The sequence below is a fragment of the Macaca mulatta genome, chromosome 1 (genome assembly GCF_049350105.2).
Source record: "Macaca mulatta isolate MMU2019108-1 chromosome 1, T2T-MMU8v2.0, whole genome shotgun sequence".
NCBI lineage: Eukaryota > Metazoa > Chordata > Mammalia > Primates > Cercopithecidae > Macaca > Macaca mulatta.
In genome coordinates, this window is record NC_133406.1 from 41,120,676 (window position 1) to 41,140,829 (window position 20,154).

General features: G+C 38.3%; 2 protein-coding genes across 3 annotated transcripts in view; one reads left to right on the plus strand and one right to left on the minus strand.

Moving 5' to 3' along the window:
- RGL1 (ral guanine nucleotide dissociation stimulator like 1) overlaps window positions 1-20,154 on the plus strand; it is a 291,199-nt gene that overhangs the window by 9,269 nt on the left and 261,776 nt on the right.
- On the minus strand, window positions 1,980-5,095 carry APOBEC4 (apolipoprotein B mRNA editing enzyme catalytic polypeptide like 4). The gene has a single exon (XM_001114088.5). It carries the CDS (start codon window positions 3,994-3,996, stop codon window positions 2,905-2,907), a length of 1,092 nt encoding a protein of 363 aa, XP_001114088.3. The 5' UTR covers window positions 3,997-5,095; the 3' UTR covers window positions 1,980-2,904.

Below are 20,154 nucleotides of genomic sequence, written 5' to 3' on the forward strand. Positions count from 1 at the left end.
AGGCAACCTTATGATAATTTGACTTGCAATGTAGCTTATGTACATGGAGAGGCTATATAACCTGGATGACTTGAATATATGCTTGCATATCTAGTTATAAGTCTTACTAGAAATCAGTACATTAGTTTTTTGTCTTTACATATCAGTCTCAAGAGCTTTGTTAATCCAAACCTGCTTCCGATGAGTAAATCCATTCTCCCTGTACTTACTAAGTAGGTAGTTGAGCGTGCAAAGCTAAGACCCCCAAACCCTGGACCTTGGTAGAGTCACCAAGATAATGTGTCCCTCCCTTCAGTCTCATTGTTTTCTTGGGATATATCCCAATGCCTTTTCCATATCATCATATTACTAGCTGCCTTAATTTACTTCTATTTTCTTTATTTCTATTATTTCTAAATGTGTGGTGGCAGAGATATTCTTCCATATCAACATTGCCAGTTTGCTGAAGAGGGGTGGAGCAACCCAACTTCTGTCTCTCAATGGCTGGGCCAGCCTGACATGACCAAGAATCACTGTGTAGTGAGCAAGGAAAGCTAATCACTGCACTGCAGGATCTCACTTTGTGGAACTGTTGCTTTGCTATATGCCTTCTTTTAGCAGATGGAGCTGAAAGGAACCTTAAAGATGAACTAGCCCACCTTTCTTGTTTTGCAGATGAGGAAACAGATTACTTGCCTTGGGCAGTATATCTTTATGTTCTTCTAACAGTCTTTTGTCTAAGGTTGGCTGTATTGGCCTGAGCTTATGACCTGTCAGTAATCTTCTTCCTAGCCCTAGTCTTATCAAATCATTACAAAAGTTTAACTGCCAAAGGCACTTTTCTTTCCTATAGTTCTGGCAACTTCTCCTTTTGTTGTATACCATTGATATCCAGGTTCACATTAGAAATATAAGTTCATCATCTATTTCAGACCGTGTTTCTAACTGGATTCTCTGTAGCCTGGTTCACGTTGTAGTCTGCCATTTTCTGGCAACAAATTGGATCTATTTTAATAATGATCAGAGATGCTGGATTTGTCATTTGGGATCTTTTTAACTCAATATCTCAAATTGTGGACATAGGATTTCATGAAATAAAAATAAACCTCAGCAGTACTTCTTTAAATAATACTCGCTATATAAGCACAATAAAACTGTATTCCAGTAATTCCATTAAAATTTGTATGCTAACAATAGAACTTTGTTTTAAACTTTTTATTCATGTTTATTTTAATCACAATACTAATTGTTATTCCTAAAATACGTTTTTCTTTCTCCTCCTCCTTCATGGAGTATTACATTTTTTTTTTTTTTTTTTTTTGAGACGGAGTCTCGCTCTGTCGCCCAGGCTGGAGTGCAGTGGCTGGATCTCAGCTCACTGCAAGCTCCGCTTCCCGGGTTTACGCCATTCTCCTGCCTCAGCCTCCCGAGTAGCTGGGACTACAGGCGCCCGCCACCTCGCCCGGCTAGTTTTTTGTATTTTTAGTAGAGACGGGGTTTCACCATGTTAGCCAGGATGGTCTCGATCTCCTGACCTTGTGATTCGCCCATCTCGGCCTCCCAAAGTGCTGGGATTACAGGCTTGAGCCACTGCGCCCGGCCAGTATTACATGTTTTAATGTCATGGCAAACTCTTTTATTAGCTTAGGATAATAGGAGCTTTATATACATATATATAGAAAAAAATAGCAAGTTACAAGTAAATGAACATTTTTCTTGTAATGTATCTTTACATATTTCAAAGAGGCAAGTGGCAGCAAATGTGAAATAAGCATAAGCAAAGTGCTTTCATTTAAGTGCTTAGAGGATTAGTGAAGGAGCACTTCCTAGAAGTGTGTTTTGAAGATTTTAAGAGAAGGTACAAATATTCACTCGTGACGAGGATGGAGTCAGAAAGGAGGGAAGTAAAACACACATTATGCACTGGGAGCTGCATTAGAAGGGGGAATGGATGCTAACAAAAAGAAAAACATCTGTTGCAGGATGGTTAAGTAGGCTTTCAGCCAGGGTGGAGAAGGGATGTTGACTCATAGTCATTGGTGAAGTTATTGAGATGTCATTTCAGCCTTGCTACCCATGTTTTGCTGGATAACGTGCTAGATCCTAAGGGAAAAGTTAAAGGGAAGGGAGAGACAGCGCTTGACCTGTGGGTACTTATGATCTTGCTGATGATACAAGGCAACAGAAAGTTAAAGGAGGATCCTTGAAAGCCAGTAAGAGGAACTTGGATTTTATATGGTATGTGATGACAGGAGCCATTGGAGGTTCTCATGTATCATCTTGCCTCTATCATCTGCTCAGAAGGGAGAGGTCTGAGCTGGGGAAGATCAAACTGAGCAGGTGCCTAGGTTTTAATCTTTATAGCTATACGTAATCAACAGAAGTGCTTTTTCCCACACAAAACTATTTTAGAAATATTTTAGAAATCACTTTAGAAAAAAATGAACTACCTAAAATCTTCTGTCCATGATTAACAACTAGTAGAAAATCACTGGTTTGCTCTTGCAAACAGCATTTAATGTCAGTAGCTTCAGGCTGTTTTTCAGTTTTACAGTAAATTTTTTTACTGAAATCAATTTAGGTAGCTATTTTGTCCATGGGCTTTTGTTGTGAAAAGGTGATGTGAGTAGAATAGAATAATGAGATTCCTTTTCTGCACCAAAATATTAGCAAGCTGCTAATGGTTCCATTTTGATACTGCCACTTTCAAAGGAGAGAGATCAAGTTGCTTATGGAAACATTTTGGATTATGTTTAAAAGAGTGTGACTTTGTAACAGTTCATATGGTAAATAATTCAAGGTTTGCTTTTAGTGCATCAGTTTATCTCCTTCTTGGCTCAGCCCTAAGAGAGAAAGTTTCCAGATTTTTGTTGTCTATCTAATAAGTCCGCTGGGAATTGGTTTCATGCTGTGGGAAGGTAGATTTTATTTCTTCCCTTTCTTCTTCTTCGTCTTTTCATCTGCCTGTTTGCTACTTGCAAACCGTTCTGTGATTTCCACTGTCTCCACTGACCTTCTAGTGGGAAGCCTTTCAAGGTCCTCGGTTTCCTGGAATGACATTTGAGGCATATTTAAGTGCCTTATGATATTCCTGGGTTTATTTGGGTCTTGGCCCATATGCATTGGTGGTAAGTCCCTGAGAGGCAATAGCACAAAAACAACAGGAGCCCTGAGGTCTGGAGGTATTCCACTGGTCATTTGAAAAGACTGTCCGGGAAAGGCATTGTTTAAGGGGTAGCTCTCTAAAGCCACCTGAGCTTTTGTGTTCGGATTCCTTTTTGTCTGGAGAAGAACATCAGTGAATAAAGGTTTTACACCTGTTATGGCATTGATTTCATATGCATTGTACCTGTCAGTCAGTGCTCTCCCTGTTAAAATGGGCTGAAAAACATGTGATCCTGAGACACCACTAACAAAGCTGTGGAGGACAGAATGCCAAATCCCGCCGCTTATTGGACTCAAAACAACCCGCGGCCATAAGCTGGCCAGGCTCCGGAGAGCTTCGCGGTTCCATGCGGAGGCAGGAAAGTCCGTCTCGGTGTGATAGAGCTGAGAAAAATAAATACTAAGAGTGATGCCTGGATATGTAATCAGGAAATTGTACACTTTGCTGATGCAGCAGTGGTTAGCTTCATTACAAGGGGAGTTGTTGCAATACAGAATGATATGCCTGATGCTGTCATTATTGTATATGGCTGAGTCAAGGTAACCATTCATTTCAAAGAGCATTGATTCTGGATGGATGTAATTCCCAGTGCAACTGCTAGCATGGCCCTTTTGCACCAGGCTACCAGAAGAAGTTTTTAATTCATAAAATGTGAGGTGTTTTGTTTGAGGATATGTTGTCCCATAAGGGAATCCAAAAATCTGACAAAATTCTGTGAGGGAAACTCTCGCTTCTTCACCTGTTCGAATATGGTAAGGACAATTAGAGCAATCTAGAGAGAAGCTTAGCCAGTAATAAGGCTTTACTATTGTTCCATGATTTGCTAGGTATTCCTCATATGTGGGCTCCATTGCTAGATTTACTGTCTTCTAGCCGCAAACCTAAACAAGGAAGAGAAATTACATATGAAACCAGTGCAGGAAAAACTGAAGACAGTGCATTAAGTTATTAAACCATACTTTCTTTAAAGGAAGTAGCATAATAAAGATAGTGATATATGCATAGATTTAAAAGCTCAGGATTCATTATTTTTTATTGAGACTCCTAGAGCATGGAGAAGAAACAGAAGAGAAAGGCATTCTTCAACTTTACCTGTTTCATAGATTCCAAGTCAGTAAAGCAAATGAGTTAACAATGCACGTTCTAGAAACAGACTGTCTGGTTTTAAATTTGGGCTTGGCCAATTATCAGCTTCGTGGTCTTTGGCAAGTTATTTAACATTTGGGAGCCACAGATTACTTGTCTGTAAAATGAAGATATTAATAGTATTTACCTCATAAGATGGTCTTGGGCAAAAATGCTTCACTATGTGCTTGTCACATGGTAAGGACTCAGTAAATATTAGCTCTTAGTAGTAAAAGTACAAATCCTAGGGTTATCTAGATTATTCCTAATTATAAAAGTACAAAAAAGGGTTTTGCATTTTATTCATGATCTTCTCAGAATATGTTAAGTATTGTGCAGAACTCATGTATTGTGCAGAACTATTGAGTGTGCTAGCATTTAACATCATCTTTCTTAAAATCACTGGCAATAATTTGGAGGGTTTTCCCCCCTCCCCCCGAGACTAGGATCATGGGATCTCTTTTGCTTAATGGTAGAGACTTCCTGGAAGTGCCACTTGAGTATTCTTTGGGTTGTGGACACTCATTCATTGACATGTAGAGTTTTCTTTCCAGTGAGTTGGTCTTGTTAGAAGATTTTTGAAAAATTACTGTTACAGAGAGCAAATATAGTTCTTTGGAATATTTCAAATCAGTAGTTTCTGGGATGTTAAACTAAAAAAGCTGAGATCATTAAGTAATGATTTTTTTCCTTTAAAAAATATTCATTCAGTTATCATTGTTCCTATAATGCCCTAGGAGCTACCTATTTTGTTTGTTTTTGAGACAGTCTTGCTCTCTTGCTCAGATTGCAGTGCAGTGGGATGATCATGGCTCACTGCAGCCCCAACCTTCTGGGCCCAAGTGATCCTCCTGTCTCAGTCTCCCGAGTAGCTGGGACCACAGGTATGCACCACCATGCCCAGGTAATTTTTTTAGTTTTTAGGAGGGATGTGATCTCGCTATGTTGCCCACACTGGTCTCAAACTCCTGGGCTCAAGTGATCCTCCTACTTTGACCTCCCAAAGTGCTGGGATTACAGGTATGAGCCACCATGCCCAGCCTTCCATCACTTTTTTGACATGCTTATTCACAGGTCTGTTCCTTCCAGTCTTTTTGCTATATGTGTAAGTTATGTATAATATAAATAAAGTCATGTTTTATACCCTGCTTTTTCACTTAATATTGTGCCATAAGCATTTTCCCATGTTATTAAAAATTCTTTAAAAAACACAATATTCAGCTGGGCATGGTGGCTCATGCCTGTAATCCCAGCACTTTGGGAGTCTGAGGTGGGCAAATCACAAGGTCAGGAGATTGAGACCATCCTGGCTAACAAGGTGAAACCCCGTCTCTACTAAAAATACAAAAAATTAGCCGGGCATGGTGGTGGGCACCTATCGTCCCAGCTACTTGGGAGGCTGAGGAAGGAGAATGGCTTGAACCTGGGAGGCAGAGCTTGCAGTGAGCCAAGATTGTGCCACTGCACTCCAGCCTCAGCGACAGAGTGAGACTCTGTCTCAAAACAAAAAACAAAAAACACAATATTCATGGCTAATGAGTTTTTTATTATGTAACTGTAACATTCAGTTTCTTGCCTCTTTTAATTATTATAACACTGATGAATATTTCTGTAAATAAATTATTACATATATGATATTTATTATAAAGAATCAGATTTTTTTTTCGTATAGATTACTAGAAATCATAGTATTAGGTCAAACATTGTCAAATCACTGCCTAGGAAGGTGTACCAATCTTATCACATTAATTTGAGAAGTGAGCATTGGTATTTTTTGTTGCTATAATGTGTGCCCTTACTATTTCTAGTGAAGTTGAACACTTTTTGACATGCTTATTGGTCTGTGGCATTTATTCTTCTGTGAAATATATTTGATTTTTTACCTGTTTTTTGGGTGAGGTTTTCCTTATTGGTTTGCAAGACATCTTTATGCATCAAGAATATTAAATCTGCCACATTTGTTGCAAATATTTTACCTGGTTTATACAGCCTTTTAATTATGCCAATGTTATTTTAATTGCACCAAAATTTACATTTTTATGTGATCCAGTCTCCTACTCCTATGGTTTTTTCTTAATGTATTAAGAAATGCCTTCCTCATCAAAGCATAATTAAGTATTCCCCGTATTTTCTTCTAGTATTTATGGTTTCATGTTTTACATTTAACTTTGTCGGATAACAAAACTGATAAGGCAGAAAATTTAAATGAGATAAACTGACCATTGCAACAGAATATATTTTTCACTTTTCAAAATCTCACTTATCATCATAAATCCTTGTGCTAATAAATAAATTATGGCCTCTCATATGGAAGTGCTCTGTTCACGTTCTGTCTTCCTCAGCCCAGATCGGCTCAGTCATTGCTGTATTTGATACAGCTTGATCTCTAGCCTGACACCTGCAGAGTTCCTATGCTAATCCTGTCCTGGGCAGAAAATATGTTAAAAGCCTCAATCCAGCTATAGGTGGAGTGTGGCTTTACTCATGTCACCGTTATCTTAGTGGCTAATATCCTGCAGTAACTCTGGCACCACATACCCACCAGATTCTAGATTTCCCCTAGCCTCTGCTGTGTCATCTTAATCCATAGGATTGGACATGAGCTTTGTTTTTTCCTTAGTACTATGCTTTCTTGATGTAACTGAATTCCTGCCCTGAGGCTTCTTAGACCTTGTCATAGCTTTCCTTCCAGAGAGCTGGATTTAACCCTTGGCAGTGGACCATCTCTTGGAACCTGATGCCATTTCTTGCTTGCTCCCGAGCATTGTTTCCTCCCTGGACCTCCTCCTCGCTTAGCCTTCATCAGGCTGGATGGATCTCTCCATCAGAACTTGGCACAACCAAGCCCAAATTCTCATGCTTTTTAATATTGTGCCCTTGATGTGGTCGACCCCTAGGTGGTACGTCGGACATCCAGGTTACTGCTCAAATTACAATTTCAACTCACCCACAGACAATTTACAGATTGATTTGGCTAAATGTTATGGAAACAGAACCAAGAGGCACTTTTCTGTCTTTATTACTATTTCTTAAGGTGATGCGTATGTGGAGTTAACTATATATAATGGTCCCATAATTACCCTTTTGGGAAACAAAATTACCCTTTGTGTGTTTTTAAATAAAGGTAGCAAAATGGAAACTCCCTATTGCTTTTCTAAGTGCTCCTTCCTTTGCACCCCTGTCTTCTGTGACTGTTTCAGCCAGAAATGATACATCATTACTGTCTTTAAGGACATGGAGAGAACTGTGGCTTTGACACATAGTGGAGGGAGCTCTGTAGTCTCATTCTTGCTGATGGCTTTTCAGTGTCAACAAACTCTAGTTTCCTATTGGTGAGGTTTCCACTTTTTCATCGTCTTTCTGGGCTTCTTCTTTGATCCCCCTCATTTGAAGAGGAAGCAGGAAAGAACTGTTGCCCTCTTTGAACTCTCATAGAATTCATGGTTTATTGTATCAATTTGTTACCGATCACAGATTATCTTGTTAACTTTCCGTATCGGTTATTTTATTCTCCCCTAACCAGGTGGAAATGTACCCTGTTTTGGCTTAGGACCTACCTCAGCAACCTTGATTGGCTCACAAGCCAGGTTGCTTAAGACTTGTTTCCCCAGCAGCTGATGTCTAGCCCTTCTCCTTTTGCTTTGTCTGTGCTTGGGAAATACATGTTATACCCTGTAGAGCAGGTTTGCTGGCAGTAAGAACAGAGATGTGTAGAGCCCAGTGTGCTGTAGGGCTCTCTGCATCTGGCTGTGAGTGACCCCTGGACTGGGACTGTAGGGGGACAGTCCCAGTTTTCCATAGTTTAACATAAATGAACCACACCACAAGGACAATCTGCTCTCATTTCACTCAACTAGGATTTAGTGAGTACTGTTAAAGCACAGTTTGCACTGGAGTAATTGGAGAATGGAGTTTGCCCTTCACAATCTGTGCACAATCTGTTAGCAGCTAAAAACAAATGTTAGCAGTTATAATTACCCTCAATTTGTCTCCAGGCTTGGATCACATTCCAGGTGTTAGAAGAGATGGTCCATTTCCTTCTTTTTCTCCTTTAAGTCCCATGCCTTGTTTCAAGTAGCCTCAGAGGGCAATTGTGCTGTAAAGAATCACCTTGTAATGGGTTCAGGACTCTTTCACAGTTTGTGTCTATTCGTTCATTTGAACTTTGCTGTTCCAAGTTAGAAAGACCTTGCTGAGGTGTGGCTACCTCTAAGAACACTGTTGAATGGGTGCCATGGTAACATTTGCAAAGTAGCTACTGCTAGGATACAGCTCTGACACTTATTACTTTATTTGCATATCAAGCCACCTGTTCCAAAGATGAAAATATACAGGACTGCATATTCCAGTCTGGGTAAAAGGATAATAGCTGACTGTTGAAGAGAATGTGTTGGGGTTTTTCTCCTGCTGGCTGAAAAATCAAGTTCTGAGGGCCTGCTCCTCAGCACCTTTCTCCTGGTCTAGAGGGGGTGCCAGGCCTGGCGGTTCTGTTGCCTGCGCAGGTGCCAGGGCTTCTCCTTGGGAGGCTTGCCCTCTGTGAGAGGGAGCAGAGAGTTGACTTCCTCTAAGGGGCCCATAGTTCCTGAAGGGGGTGTTTTTGATTCTGTCTAAACCTAGGCTATGTGTTAGCAGTTTCCCTCCTCTTAGAAATTGCCTGGGAGACTCTTGCTATTGGTATGTATGTGGTTCCCTCCAGTTTAAGACAAGATTTGTTCCTGGATCAGTTGTAGCCCTTTCTCTGTGGCTAACGGAAGAGCCACTTGTCCTTCTCCATTCTTTTCCTTAGTCTCCCTTGACCCCCACATCATCTCCTAGACACAAGGCACATTGATAGTCATGATTCACTGTTTGTGAATCACTCTGGATTATTCCGTCATTCCTCTTCCCCAGGCCATCTGAAGGAGCGAGTGGGGATCACTATCGTGTACATTCCAGTAGTAACTACTGGCTGTAAGCAGACATACTCTAAAAATAACTCAGGGATACTGAGCACCCAGAGGGCACCTGTCTTCTCGAAGCTTCGCCACGCCTGTTTCCACAGTCAGACTTCCAGTCTGCACCACAGCACACATCCTTTCTCATCCAGAGTGCTCCTACTAGACGAGATGTTTTTGTCTCCTAAGGGCCACAGGTGTATTCATGAACTCCTCAGCTGGTTATTTTCAGTTCCATCTTCCTTGGTGCTTGCTCTGGCACAGGGTCACTGCTGCGTCCTGTCGCTTCCCCACCGTTTGCCATGGGTCATACCTTTGTTCTCATTGCTTGCATCTTCTAACTGAATGAACTTGTAAATATGAAACTGAAAGTCGATCCTCATAGCTCATCTTTTATTTCATCCTAATAAATGATAATCTATTGCAAACATTACTTTAAAAGTATTATCAAAAGTTGGGTAAAAGGATAATAGCTGACTGTTGAAGAGAACGTGTTAGGGTTTTTCTCCTGCTAGCCAAAGAATCAAGTTCTCAGGGCCTGCTCAGTTCTGTTAAGAAAGTATTAGCTGTCTGACAGATTCCGGTGAGGGGAGGAAAAGACAAAAAATATAGTCCCCAGATCTGCACCAGCATCCCAGGTGCACTGTGCAGCTTCCATGGTGGATTAGATGCTCAGCAAATGATACACCTGTGTAAGGTTAAACCTAAAGAAACAGGAAAAATGAGCCTTTGTCCACTAGCACTTTTACCTATTGCATTTTAGGGTGATTTTAGGGATGGGCAACCCCAATTAGCCATTATTCTTTAAAGGTAGTTGTCTGTTAGATGTAGGAAGACTTCAAGGAAGGTTAAGTTGGCAACATTCCATTTAGGTTGCACAGAATGACTCGTAAGACTGAATTTCATCACGAGGAAACAAACGGCCTTTACCATGGTTCCTGTTCACAGCGAAATTGACATGTATCAGAAAGGAAATGCTTGGAAGAAATGTCTAGCTTCCCCAACAGACTCCTTTCTTCTCTCTTCTGTCTTCCTTTGTTAATCTACCATGTTTCATCTTCATTCAGATGAGTTATGATGTACATTATTTATATAAAGATATTAGGAGATTATAATGAAGAAGATTTACAAAGACCAAACTCTCCTACAATGATCTAAATTTTTAAGAGACATTTACTCAGTTTGGCACTCCAAAAATTATTAATCTATGTCCTGGCAGCCCAATCTGGGGTATATCCAAGATGGCTTGTGTGTTGCTAGTTGCTGCTTGTAAGGCAACTTTCTCTTCGGGTGGCAAGAAGTAAGATATTTATAAGTTATTGCTAAAATGTTAAAGTTTTATTTGAACCTACTGTACCCAAGTAATTATATAATTCATCACTTTAGTAGCAGTTTGGTTGACACTGAACAATAATGCTCAAATTCATGTAGCAGTAACAAACTACGTGATAAAAGGAACTGAATTTAGAAAGCAAGCTTCAAGTAAAGATCAGAGGATTAAGTCGATTTCGTGGAGCTCACTAAGGAGTTAGATGGGAAAGATGAGAAAAGAAAAGCACTGGAGTTGAGACCAAAAGGAGACAAAAAAGTAGAGGGTGGATCTTCGAGTTCGGGGTCATAAACAGGATGGCCACAAGGTGGCAGCACAGTCTTAACAGCAGGGAGCTTTCTGTAGGGCCACCCTTAATTTGCTAACACCACAGACTTTCTCCCAGAATTCCTCCATGTTGATTTTCCTCTTTATCCTAGGGGAAACAGCAGTAAATGTTTAGAATTAAAAATGACTCCTAAAACTTAAGCTGAGGAAAAGTGTAGGGTAAAGGCACCATCTTTACTTCCAGAGACTGTTCAGATGCTCTGAAGAAGGCTTCCAGCTATCTGTGGGAAAGGACCAATTGACGTTTCCAAACCACAATATAGTGATGGGAGGCCATTGTTTTGGGCTGAGCTTGTACACTAGGCCCCAGCCGACCGGACCAAACCAAAATGGAGTCAGTCGTGCTAAATGTGACATAAACTGAAATTTTAAGGAAGCAGATAGATCCCAAAGCAGACCAGGTTTTTTTCTTCTTCTTTTTTATTTTCTCATGAAAACAGGAGATTCCAGCACAAGGAGGTCCCCATGGCTCTCTAACTCTTACAAAAAAGTAACCCGAAATCTTTGTTCCCACCTTAAAAATCAACTGTTCTGCTCTTTCCCAGTGGGATCTGAGACCAAATAAGTACATCTATGGTGGTAACAGAGTGACATCAATGCCTAAAGTTTTGGTCAGTGTCAAAATTGAGAGGTTGACCAAAAGGTGGGATTTTTTTTTTTTTAATACTTTAGGTTCTAGGGTACATATGCACAATGTGCAGGTTTGTTACATATGTATACATGTGCCATGTTGGTGTGCTGCACCCATTAACTCGTCATTTACATTAGGTGTATCTCTTAATGCTATCCCTCCCCCCTCCTCCCACCCCACGACAGGCCCCAGTGTGTGATGTTCCCCTTCATGTGTCCAAGTGTTCTCATTGTTCAATTCAAGGTGGGGAATTGTTAAATTAAGTTTAGCCTAAAGCTGCCTCCTTACATATTTTAAGTTCAGCCTAAAGGTTTCTTCGTACACAGAGAACTGTAACCTAACTGGAATGTAAATAGACTGTAACCTACTCTTGTACCAATCACCAAGTTTTGGCCAGAGGCAGCCAACAGTTCAAACCGTGTTCAAATCAGGTAAATGCCAACCTGTAACAAATCCAGCTGTTTCTGTATCTCACTTCCATTTTCCTTATGCCACTTTCTGTTTTTGTCCACAAATCCTCTCTGATCATGCAGCAGCGCTGGAGATGCTCTGAACCTATTCTAGTTTGGGGAGCTGCCTGATTTGCTAGTTGTTCCTTGCTCAATTAAACTCTGTTAAATTTAATTTGTCTAATGTTTTTCTTTTCTTTTCTTTTCTTTTTTTGAGACGGAGTCTTGCTCAGACGCCCAGGCTGGAGTGCGGTGGCACAATCTCGGCTCGCTGCAAACTCCGCCTCCCGGGTTCACGCCATTCTCCTGCCTCAGCCTCCCGAGTAGCTGGGACTACAGGCACCCGCCACCACGCCCAGCTAATTTTTTGTATTTTTAGTAGAGACGGGGTTTCACCGTGTTAGCCAGGATGGTCTCGATCTCCTGACCTTGTGATCCGCCTGTCTCAGCCTCCCAAAGTGCTGGGATTACAGGTGTGAGCCACCACACCCGGCCAATGTTTTTCTTTTAACACATCATACCCTAATACTTTTGTAAAAGTTAATAAAAATGATATTATAGAAAGAAGAACAAAACCATATAGAACATAAACCTATGTTTTGGTAATTAGTTAAACAGATATAAACAGATCAACAGCTATAAAATTTTAAAATTGCACCTCAATAAATATAAACAGCACAGTTCTCTATTTTTGCTTTTGTTGCCAGTATTTTTGGTGTCATATTCAAGAAATCATTGCTAAGACGAAAGTTATGAAACTTATCCTCCTATGTTTTCATCTAAGAGTTTTAGTTTCAAGTCTTATGTTTAAGTCTTTAGTCCATCATGAGTGATTTTTGTGTATAATGTAAGACAAAGGTCCAATTTCATTTTTTTGTATGTGAATATCCTGTTTTCTTCATTACCATTTGTTGAAGAGACTATCCTTTCCCATTGTGTAGTCTTGACATGCTTGTCGAAGATCAATTGACCATACATGCATGGGTCTGTTCTGTTTCATTGGTTTATGTCTGTATTATGTAAATATGAACAGAACAAACATTGGAAAAAGAAAAGAATTACAAAACTATATATGTTTTTTATTGAAAGTATGGATATAGGTAATTAATAGAGAGAATCACTATTACTCTCATTATATCCTACAATTGTAATTAAATTAAAAAGTTATCAAGGATGTAGTTAATCTCTATATTTAATACACAGTTGTATATACATACATTGTATGAATATTTTGCATATTTATTTATACTGTTATAATTGTAACCGACTAACTTGCTTTTTGCTTTTTACTTTATGTTGAATTGACGATAACATTTGCAGGATGTAATGTATATCTAACTTATTTTTATGCTTTGTTTTAATAGCACCATAATAGAGAAAGCCAGTCTCAAGAAGTATGTTGATGGGAATACAGGAAGAGATCTTAAAGCAATTTCAAAAGCTCAAGATGTTAATTTTTCATTTTTTGAGGATACAATTACTGTTCACTTAATGCATAGTAAGAACAAGCATAAAATCAAGGAGAACAAGATTGGTTTTGTTTTATTTAATTTTTTAATAGAGAACAGGGTTTTGCCATGTTACCCAGGTTGGTCTTGAACTCTTGGGCTCAAGCAGTCTGCCTGCCTCAGCCTCTTAAAATGTTAGGATTACAGGCGTGAGCCCTGGCACTCATCCAAGAGTTTTTACAGGGTACTCAAATATATCAATTTTATTGTTTTTCTATACCCACATTTATTTGCTACTGAAAATTGTGAAAATAGCACATCAAACTTTCTTTTTAAAGTTTTTGAAAATCAGAAAATCTAATAATTGTGCTCTAGCCAAACTACCTAATGTTTGCTTTACATTCTTTCCCCACAAAACAAAATCAGTGAACTTAGGCAGACTCTTAACTAAGTTCACAAAATCGTCTCAAAAAAAAAAGATTGCTTTGCTTATTGGGTCTTTTGTGGTTCCATATGAATTTTAGAATTTTTTTTCATTTCTGTGAAAAATGTCCTTGGAATTTTGATAGGGGATTCTGTTAAATCTGTTTAGCACTTTTGGTCATATGGACATTTTAGCAATATTAATTCTTCCAATCCGTGAATATGAGAGTCATCTTTCCATTTATTTGTGTCTTATTCAGTTTTTTTAAATCAATGTTTTACAGTTTTCAGTGTATAGATCTTTCAACTCATTGGTTACATTTATTCCTAAGTATTTTATTCTTTTTTATAAAAGAATTTTATTTAATTCTTTTATAAATTTTTCTTGATTTCCTTTTGAGATAGATTATTATTGGTGTAAGGAGATGCAACTGTGTTTTGTGTGTTGATTTTTGTATCCTGCAACTTAATTTGTTTTGTGTTCTTTACAGTTTTCTTCATATAGGATCATGTCATTTACAGAGATAATTTTACTTCTTCCTTTCCAGTATGAATGCATTTTTTTTCTTTTCTTAACTGATTACTCTTGGTAGTACTTCCAGTACGGTATTGAATAGAAGGCATCCTTGCTTTGTATGGGATCTTGGAGGAAAAGCTTTCAGTTTTTCTCCATTGATTTTGATGTTAGCTGGGGGCTTTTCATAAATGGCTTTTATTGTGTTGAAGAAGTTTTTTAAAGTATCTATTTTGTTGTATTTTTATTAGGAAAGGAGGTTGAAATTTGTTACACTTTTTCTGAGATGTATGTGGTTTTAATCTTTCATTCTGTTAATTTGGCATATCACCTTGTTTGATATGCATGTGTTAAATTAACCTTGCATTCTAAGGATAAGTCCCACTTGGTCATGTTGTGATATCTTTAAACAATTTTTTTATGTTTAAAATTTATGTATTTATTTTTATCTTTATATTTCCTGAGGCAGGCTCTCATTCTGTTATACAGAGTGCAGGGACACAAACATGGCCCACCGCAGCCATGACTCCCTGGACTCAAGCCATCTTCCTGCCTCAGCCTGTCCAGTAGCTGGGACTATAGACCTGCACCAGCATGCACGGCTAATTTTTTTATTTTTATGTTTCCTAGAGACAGGTTCTCACTATGTTGCCAAGGCTTGTCTTGAACTCCTGGCCTCAAGTGATCCTCCCTCATAGGTCTCCCGAAGTGCTGTTAAGTACAGGTGTGAGCCACCATGCACAGTTTGTATAATTTCTTTGATGTGTTGTTGAATTTGATTTGCTTGTATTTTATTGAAAATGTTTTCATCCATACTCATCAGATATATTGCCCTATAGTTTTTCATTTGTTTGTTTGTTTCTTGTGGTGTCTTGATCTGGCTTTGTTATCAGGGTGATGCTGGGAAATGATGAAGAATTTAAATGAAAATATAATTTGTTGAACAGAGACTAACATTTACTAAATGCATACTCTGTGGCAAAAATTTTACATGCCTCATATCCCTATTAGGTTAGTAGTATTATAATTTTTATCTGACAAATAAAGGAACTTGGGGTCAGAGTTGGTTGCTCAAGATTATATAGCTAGTAACTGGCAGAGCTGGGATTTGAACCCAAAGCACTTGCACTCTAACTCCAGAGGGCATACTCTTTTTTTTTAATGCCATAATCCTGCTATCACATCCTACTTTTTCAGTAAAAGAAAGTAATTTCAAATGTATGAACTAGTCTTAGGATAAATGGGAAAAATCATATTTCAGAAGTGAGACAGTGATAAAGCTAAGGACAAGAAAAAAATGTTAACTTTGTATCCTGTAACCTTGCTGTAATTGCTTATTGTAGTTCCAGGAGCTGTTTGGTCAATTCTTTTTGGATGTTCTACATAGATGATCATGTCATCTGCAAACAAAGACAGTTTTATTTCTTCCTTTCCAACCAGTATACTCTTTTTTCCCCAGTCTTATTGTGTTAGCTAGCATTTCCAGTGTAACGTTGAAAAGCAGTAGTAGGAGGGGACATCCTTGCCTTGTTCCTGATTTTAGTGGGAAGCTTTATGTTTTTTATCATTAAGTATGATGTTAGTTGTAGATTTTTTAAAAATCAAGGTGAGAAAGTTCCTCTCTATTCCTAGTTTGCAGAGTTTTTTATTTTTTTAAAATCATTAATGGGTGTTAGATTTTGTCAAATGCCTTTTCCACATTCATTGATATGTGGAAAAATCATAGGATTTCTCTTCTTTAGTCTGTTGATGTGATGGATTACATTAATTGATTTTCAAATGTTGAATCAGCTTTGCATAGCTGGGACAAATCCCACTTGGTTGTGATGTGTAATTCTGTTTATATATTCTTGAATTCAATTTGCTAATACTTTCATTGAGAATTTTTACATCTATGTTTATGAGAGATATTGGTCTGTAGTTTTCTTTTCTTGTAGTGTCTTTGTCTGGTTTTGGTATAACAGTAATCTTGGTCTCATAAAATAAGTTAGTAAGTATTCCACTTGCTTCTATCTTCTGGAAGACATTGTAGATAATTAAATGTTTTCCTTAAATTTTTGGTAGAATTCAGTGAACCTATCTGTGCCTGGTGCTGTGTGTTTTGGAAGGTTGTTAATTGTTGATTTGATGTCTGATAGATATAGGCCTATTAAGACTGCCTATTTATCTTGCATAAGATATGGAAGATCATGTCTTTCAAGGAGTTCGTCCATTTCATCTAGGTTGTCAAATTGGTGAGCATAGATTGTTCATCATGCTCCTTGATTATCCTTTTAATGTCTGTGAGATCCGTAGTGGTGATGTCCCCTCTTTCATTTCTGATATTAGTAATTCATGTCCTTCTGTTTTTTCTTAGTTAACCTGGCTTGAGGCTGATTGATTTTATTTATCTTGAAAGAAAACCTATCAGCTTTTGGTTTAATGATTTTCTCCATTGATTTTCTGTTTTTAATTTTATTGATTTCAGCACTGGTTTTTATTATTTCATTTTTTCCTGCTTATTTTGGATTTAATTTGCTCTACTTTTTCTAGTTTCCTAGAGTGAAAGCTTAGATGATTGACTTAAGGTCTTTCTTTTCTTCTTTTTTGTTTGAGATGGAGTTTCGCTCTTTTGCCCTGGCGGGAGTGCAATGGCACAATCTCGGCTCACTGCAACCTCCGCCTCCTGGGTTCAAGAGATTCTCCTGCCTCAACCTCCAGAGTAGCTGGGATTACAGGCATGCACCACCACACCCGGCTAATTTTGTATTTTTAGTAGAGACAAGGTTTCTCCATGTTGGTCAGGCTGGTCTTGAACTCCCGACCTCAGGTGATCCGCCCGCCTTGACCTCCCAAAGTGCTGGGATTACAGGCATGAGCCACCAAGCCTGGGCCTATGTCTTTCTTTTTTTCTAATATATGCATTTTATATATATTTCCATCTAATTATCGCTTTTGCTGCATCCCCCAAATTTTGAAACATTGTATTTTCACTGAGTTCAAATAGTTTTAAATTTCTCTTGCGATTTATTATTTGACCCATGTGTTATTTAGAAATTTGCTGTTTAATTTCCAAGTATTTTGGAATTTTCCAGCTATCTTTCTTTTTTCTTGTTTAAAAAATTGAGACGGGGTTTCACTGTGTTTCCCAGCTGGTCTTGGACTCCTGAACGCAGGCCATCCCCCTGATTTCAGCCTTCCAAAGTGCTGGGATTACTGGTGTGAGCCACCACGCCTGGCAGGAATTTTCCAGCCATCTTTCTGTTTTTGATTTCTAGTTGTGACTCCATTGTGGTCTGAAAGCAGACATTGTATGATTTCTATTCATTTACATCCATGAAGGTATGGTTTAGGGTTCAGAATATGGCCAATTTGGTAAGTGTTTCATGTGAGCTTAAGAAGAATGTGTATTCTACTGGTGTTGAATGAAGTAATTTATAAATGTCAATTATATCCAGTTGATTGATGGTGCTATTGAGTTCAGCTATTTCCTTACTGATTTTCTGCAGGTTGTATCTGCCCATTCTGATTGAAGAGTGTTAACGTTTTCAATTTTAATACTGGATTAATCTTTTTCCTTGAAGTTCTATCTGTTTTTGCTTCACATATTTTGATACTCTGTTGTTAGGCACACACACATTAAGCATTGGTATGTCTTCTTGGAGTATTGATCCCTTAACCATTTGGTAATGCTTCTCTTTATTCTTGACAACTATCTTTGCTCTGAAGTTTGCTCTGAAATTAGTGTAGTTACTCTTCAGCTTTCTTTTGATTAGTGTTAGCATGGTATATCTTTCTTTATCTCTTTCAATCTATATATGCCTTTATATTTAAAGTGGGTTTCTTTTAAACAACATATGGCTAGGTTTTGGTTGTTTAGATCATTCTGACAATCTGTCTTTTCATTGATGTATTTAGATCATTGATTTTTTTTTTTTTTTTTTTTTGAGATGGAGTTTTGCTCTTGTTGCCCAGGCTAGAGTGCAGTGGCATGATCTCGGCTCACCGCAACCTCTGGCCCCTGGGTTCAAGCGATTCTCTAGCCTCAGCGTCCCGAGTAGCTGGGATTACAGGCATATGCCACAACGCCCAGCTAATTTTTGTATTTTTAGTAGAGATGGGGTTTCTCCATGGTGGTCAGGCTGGTCTCGAACTCCCATCCTCAAGTGATTGGCCCGCCTTGGCCTCCCAAAGTGCTGGGATTATGGGCGTGAGCCACCATGCCCAGCCAGATGATTGATGTTTAAAGAAATTATTGGTGTTTGGATTAATATCTTCCTTATTTAGTACTGTTTTTTATTTGTTGCTCTTGTTCTTTGTTTCTATTTTTGTCTTCCACACTTTTTATACCTTTTATATTTTTTTATTGAGCAATCTGTATGATTGTATTTTCTCTCCTTTCTTAGTCTATTGGTTCTACTTCTTTTTAAACGTTTTTCAGTGATTGTCTTAGAGTTTGCAATATTCATTTATAATTAATCTAAGTGCGCTTTCAAATAACACTATACAGCTTCAGGTAGTACAAGTACTATATAATAACAAAATATTTCTCTCCCATCTTTTGTATCATTGCTGTCATTTATTTACTTACATGCTTATATATATGTGTGTGTGTGTGTAATTAAATGCATTGTTGCTAATATCCTTTTAAACTGTTATCTGTTAGATCAGTTACGAATACAAAAATAAAAGTTTTTATTTTACTCTCACGTATTCATTCTCAAATGCTCTTCCTTTCTTTATGTAAATCCAAGTTTCTGAGCTATATCATTTTCATTCTCTCTGAAGAACTTTTAAAAATATTACTTGAAGGTCAGGCTTACAACAAATTCTCTCAGTTTTTGCTTGTCTGAGAAAGTATTTCTCTTTCACTTCTGAACGTTAATTTCACAGGGTGCAGAATTCTAGGTTGATGAGTTTTTTTCTGTCAACACTTTAAATATTCCACTCTCTTCTTGCTTGCATTGTTTTTGAGAAATCAGGTGTAATTTTTATCTTTACTTCTCTGTTCATAAGGTGTTTTATGAATTATTTTTAATTTAACTTAATTTAATTTTTAAAGAGATAGTATCTCAGCTCAGGCTTGTCTGGAACTCCTGGCCTCAAGCGATTCTACCACCTCAGTCTCCCAAAGTGTTCAGATTACAGGCATGAGCCACCACACCTGGCCGTGATTTTTTCTTTATGTTTAATTTTCTGAAATTTGAATATCTGTGCCTAAGCATAGTTTTTGTTTGTTTTCTTTTTGTTTTGCATTTATCCTGCTTGGTGTTCTTTGAGCTTCCTAGATCTGTGGATTGGTGTCTGACATTAATTTGGGGGAAATTTTCACTCATTATTGCTTCAAATATTGCTTCTGTTCTTTTCTCTTTTTCCTCTCCTGGGATTTCCATTACGTCTATTTACACCCTTTGTAGTTGTTCCCCAGCTTTTGGATATTCTGTTCTGGGTTTTTATTTTCAGTCTGTTTTCTTTTTGCTTTTGGTATTGGACATTTTTTTTTTTTTCTTTTTTTTTTGAGACGGAGTCTCACTCTGTCGCCAGGCTGGAGTGCAATGGCGCAATCTCAGTTCACTGCAACCTCCGCCTCCCGAGTTCAAGTGATTCTCCTGCCTCAGTCTCCCGAGTAGCTGGGACTAGGGCGCATGCCACCATGCCCGGCTAATTTTTTGTATTTTTAGTAGAGACAGGGTTTCACCACGTTGGCCAGGATGGTCTCAATCTCATGACCTCGTGATCCACCCACCTTGGCCTCCCAAAGTGCTGGGATTACATGAAGATTTTTATTGTTATGTCGCTAAGCTTGGAGATTCTTTCTTCAGCATGTCCAGTCTACTAATGGGTTCATC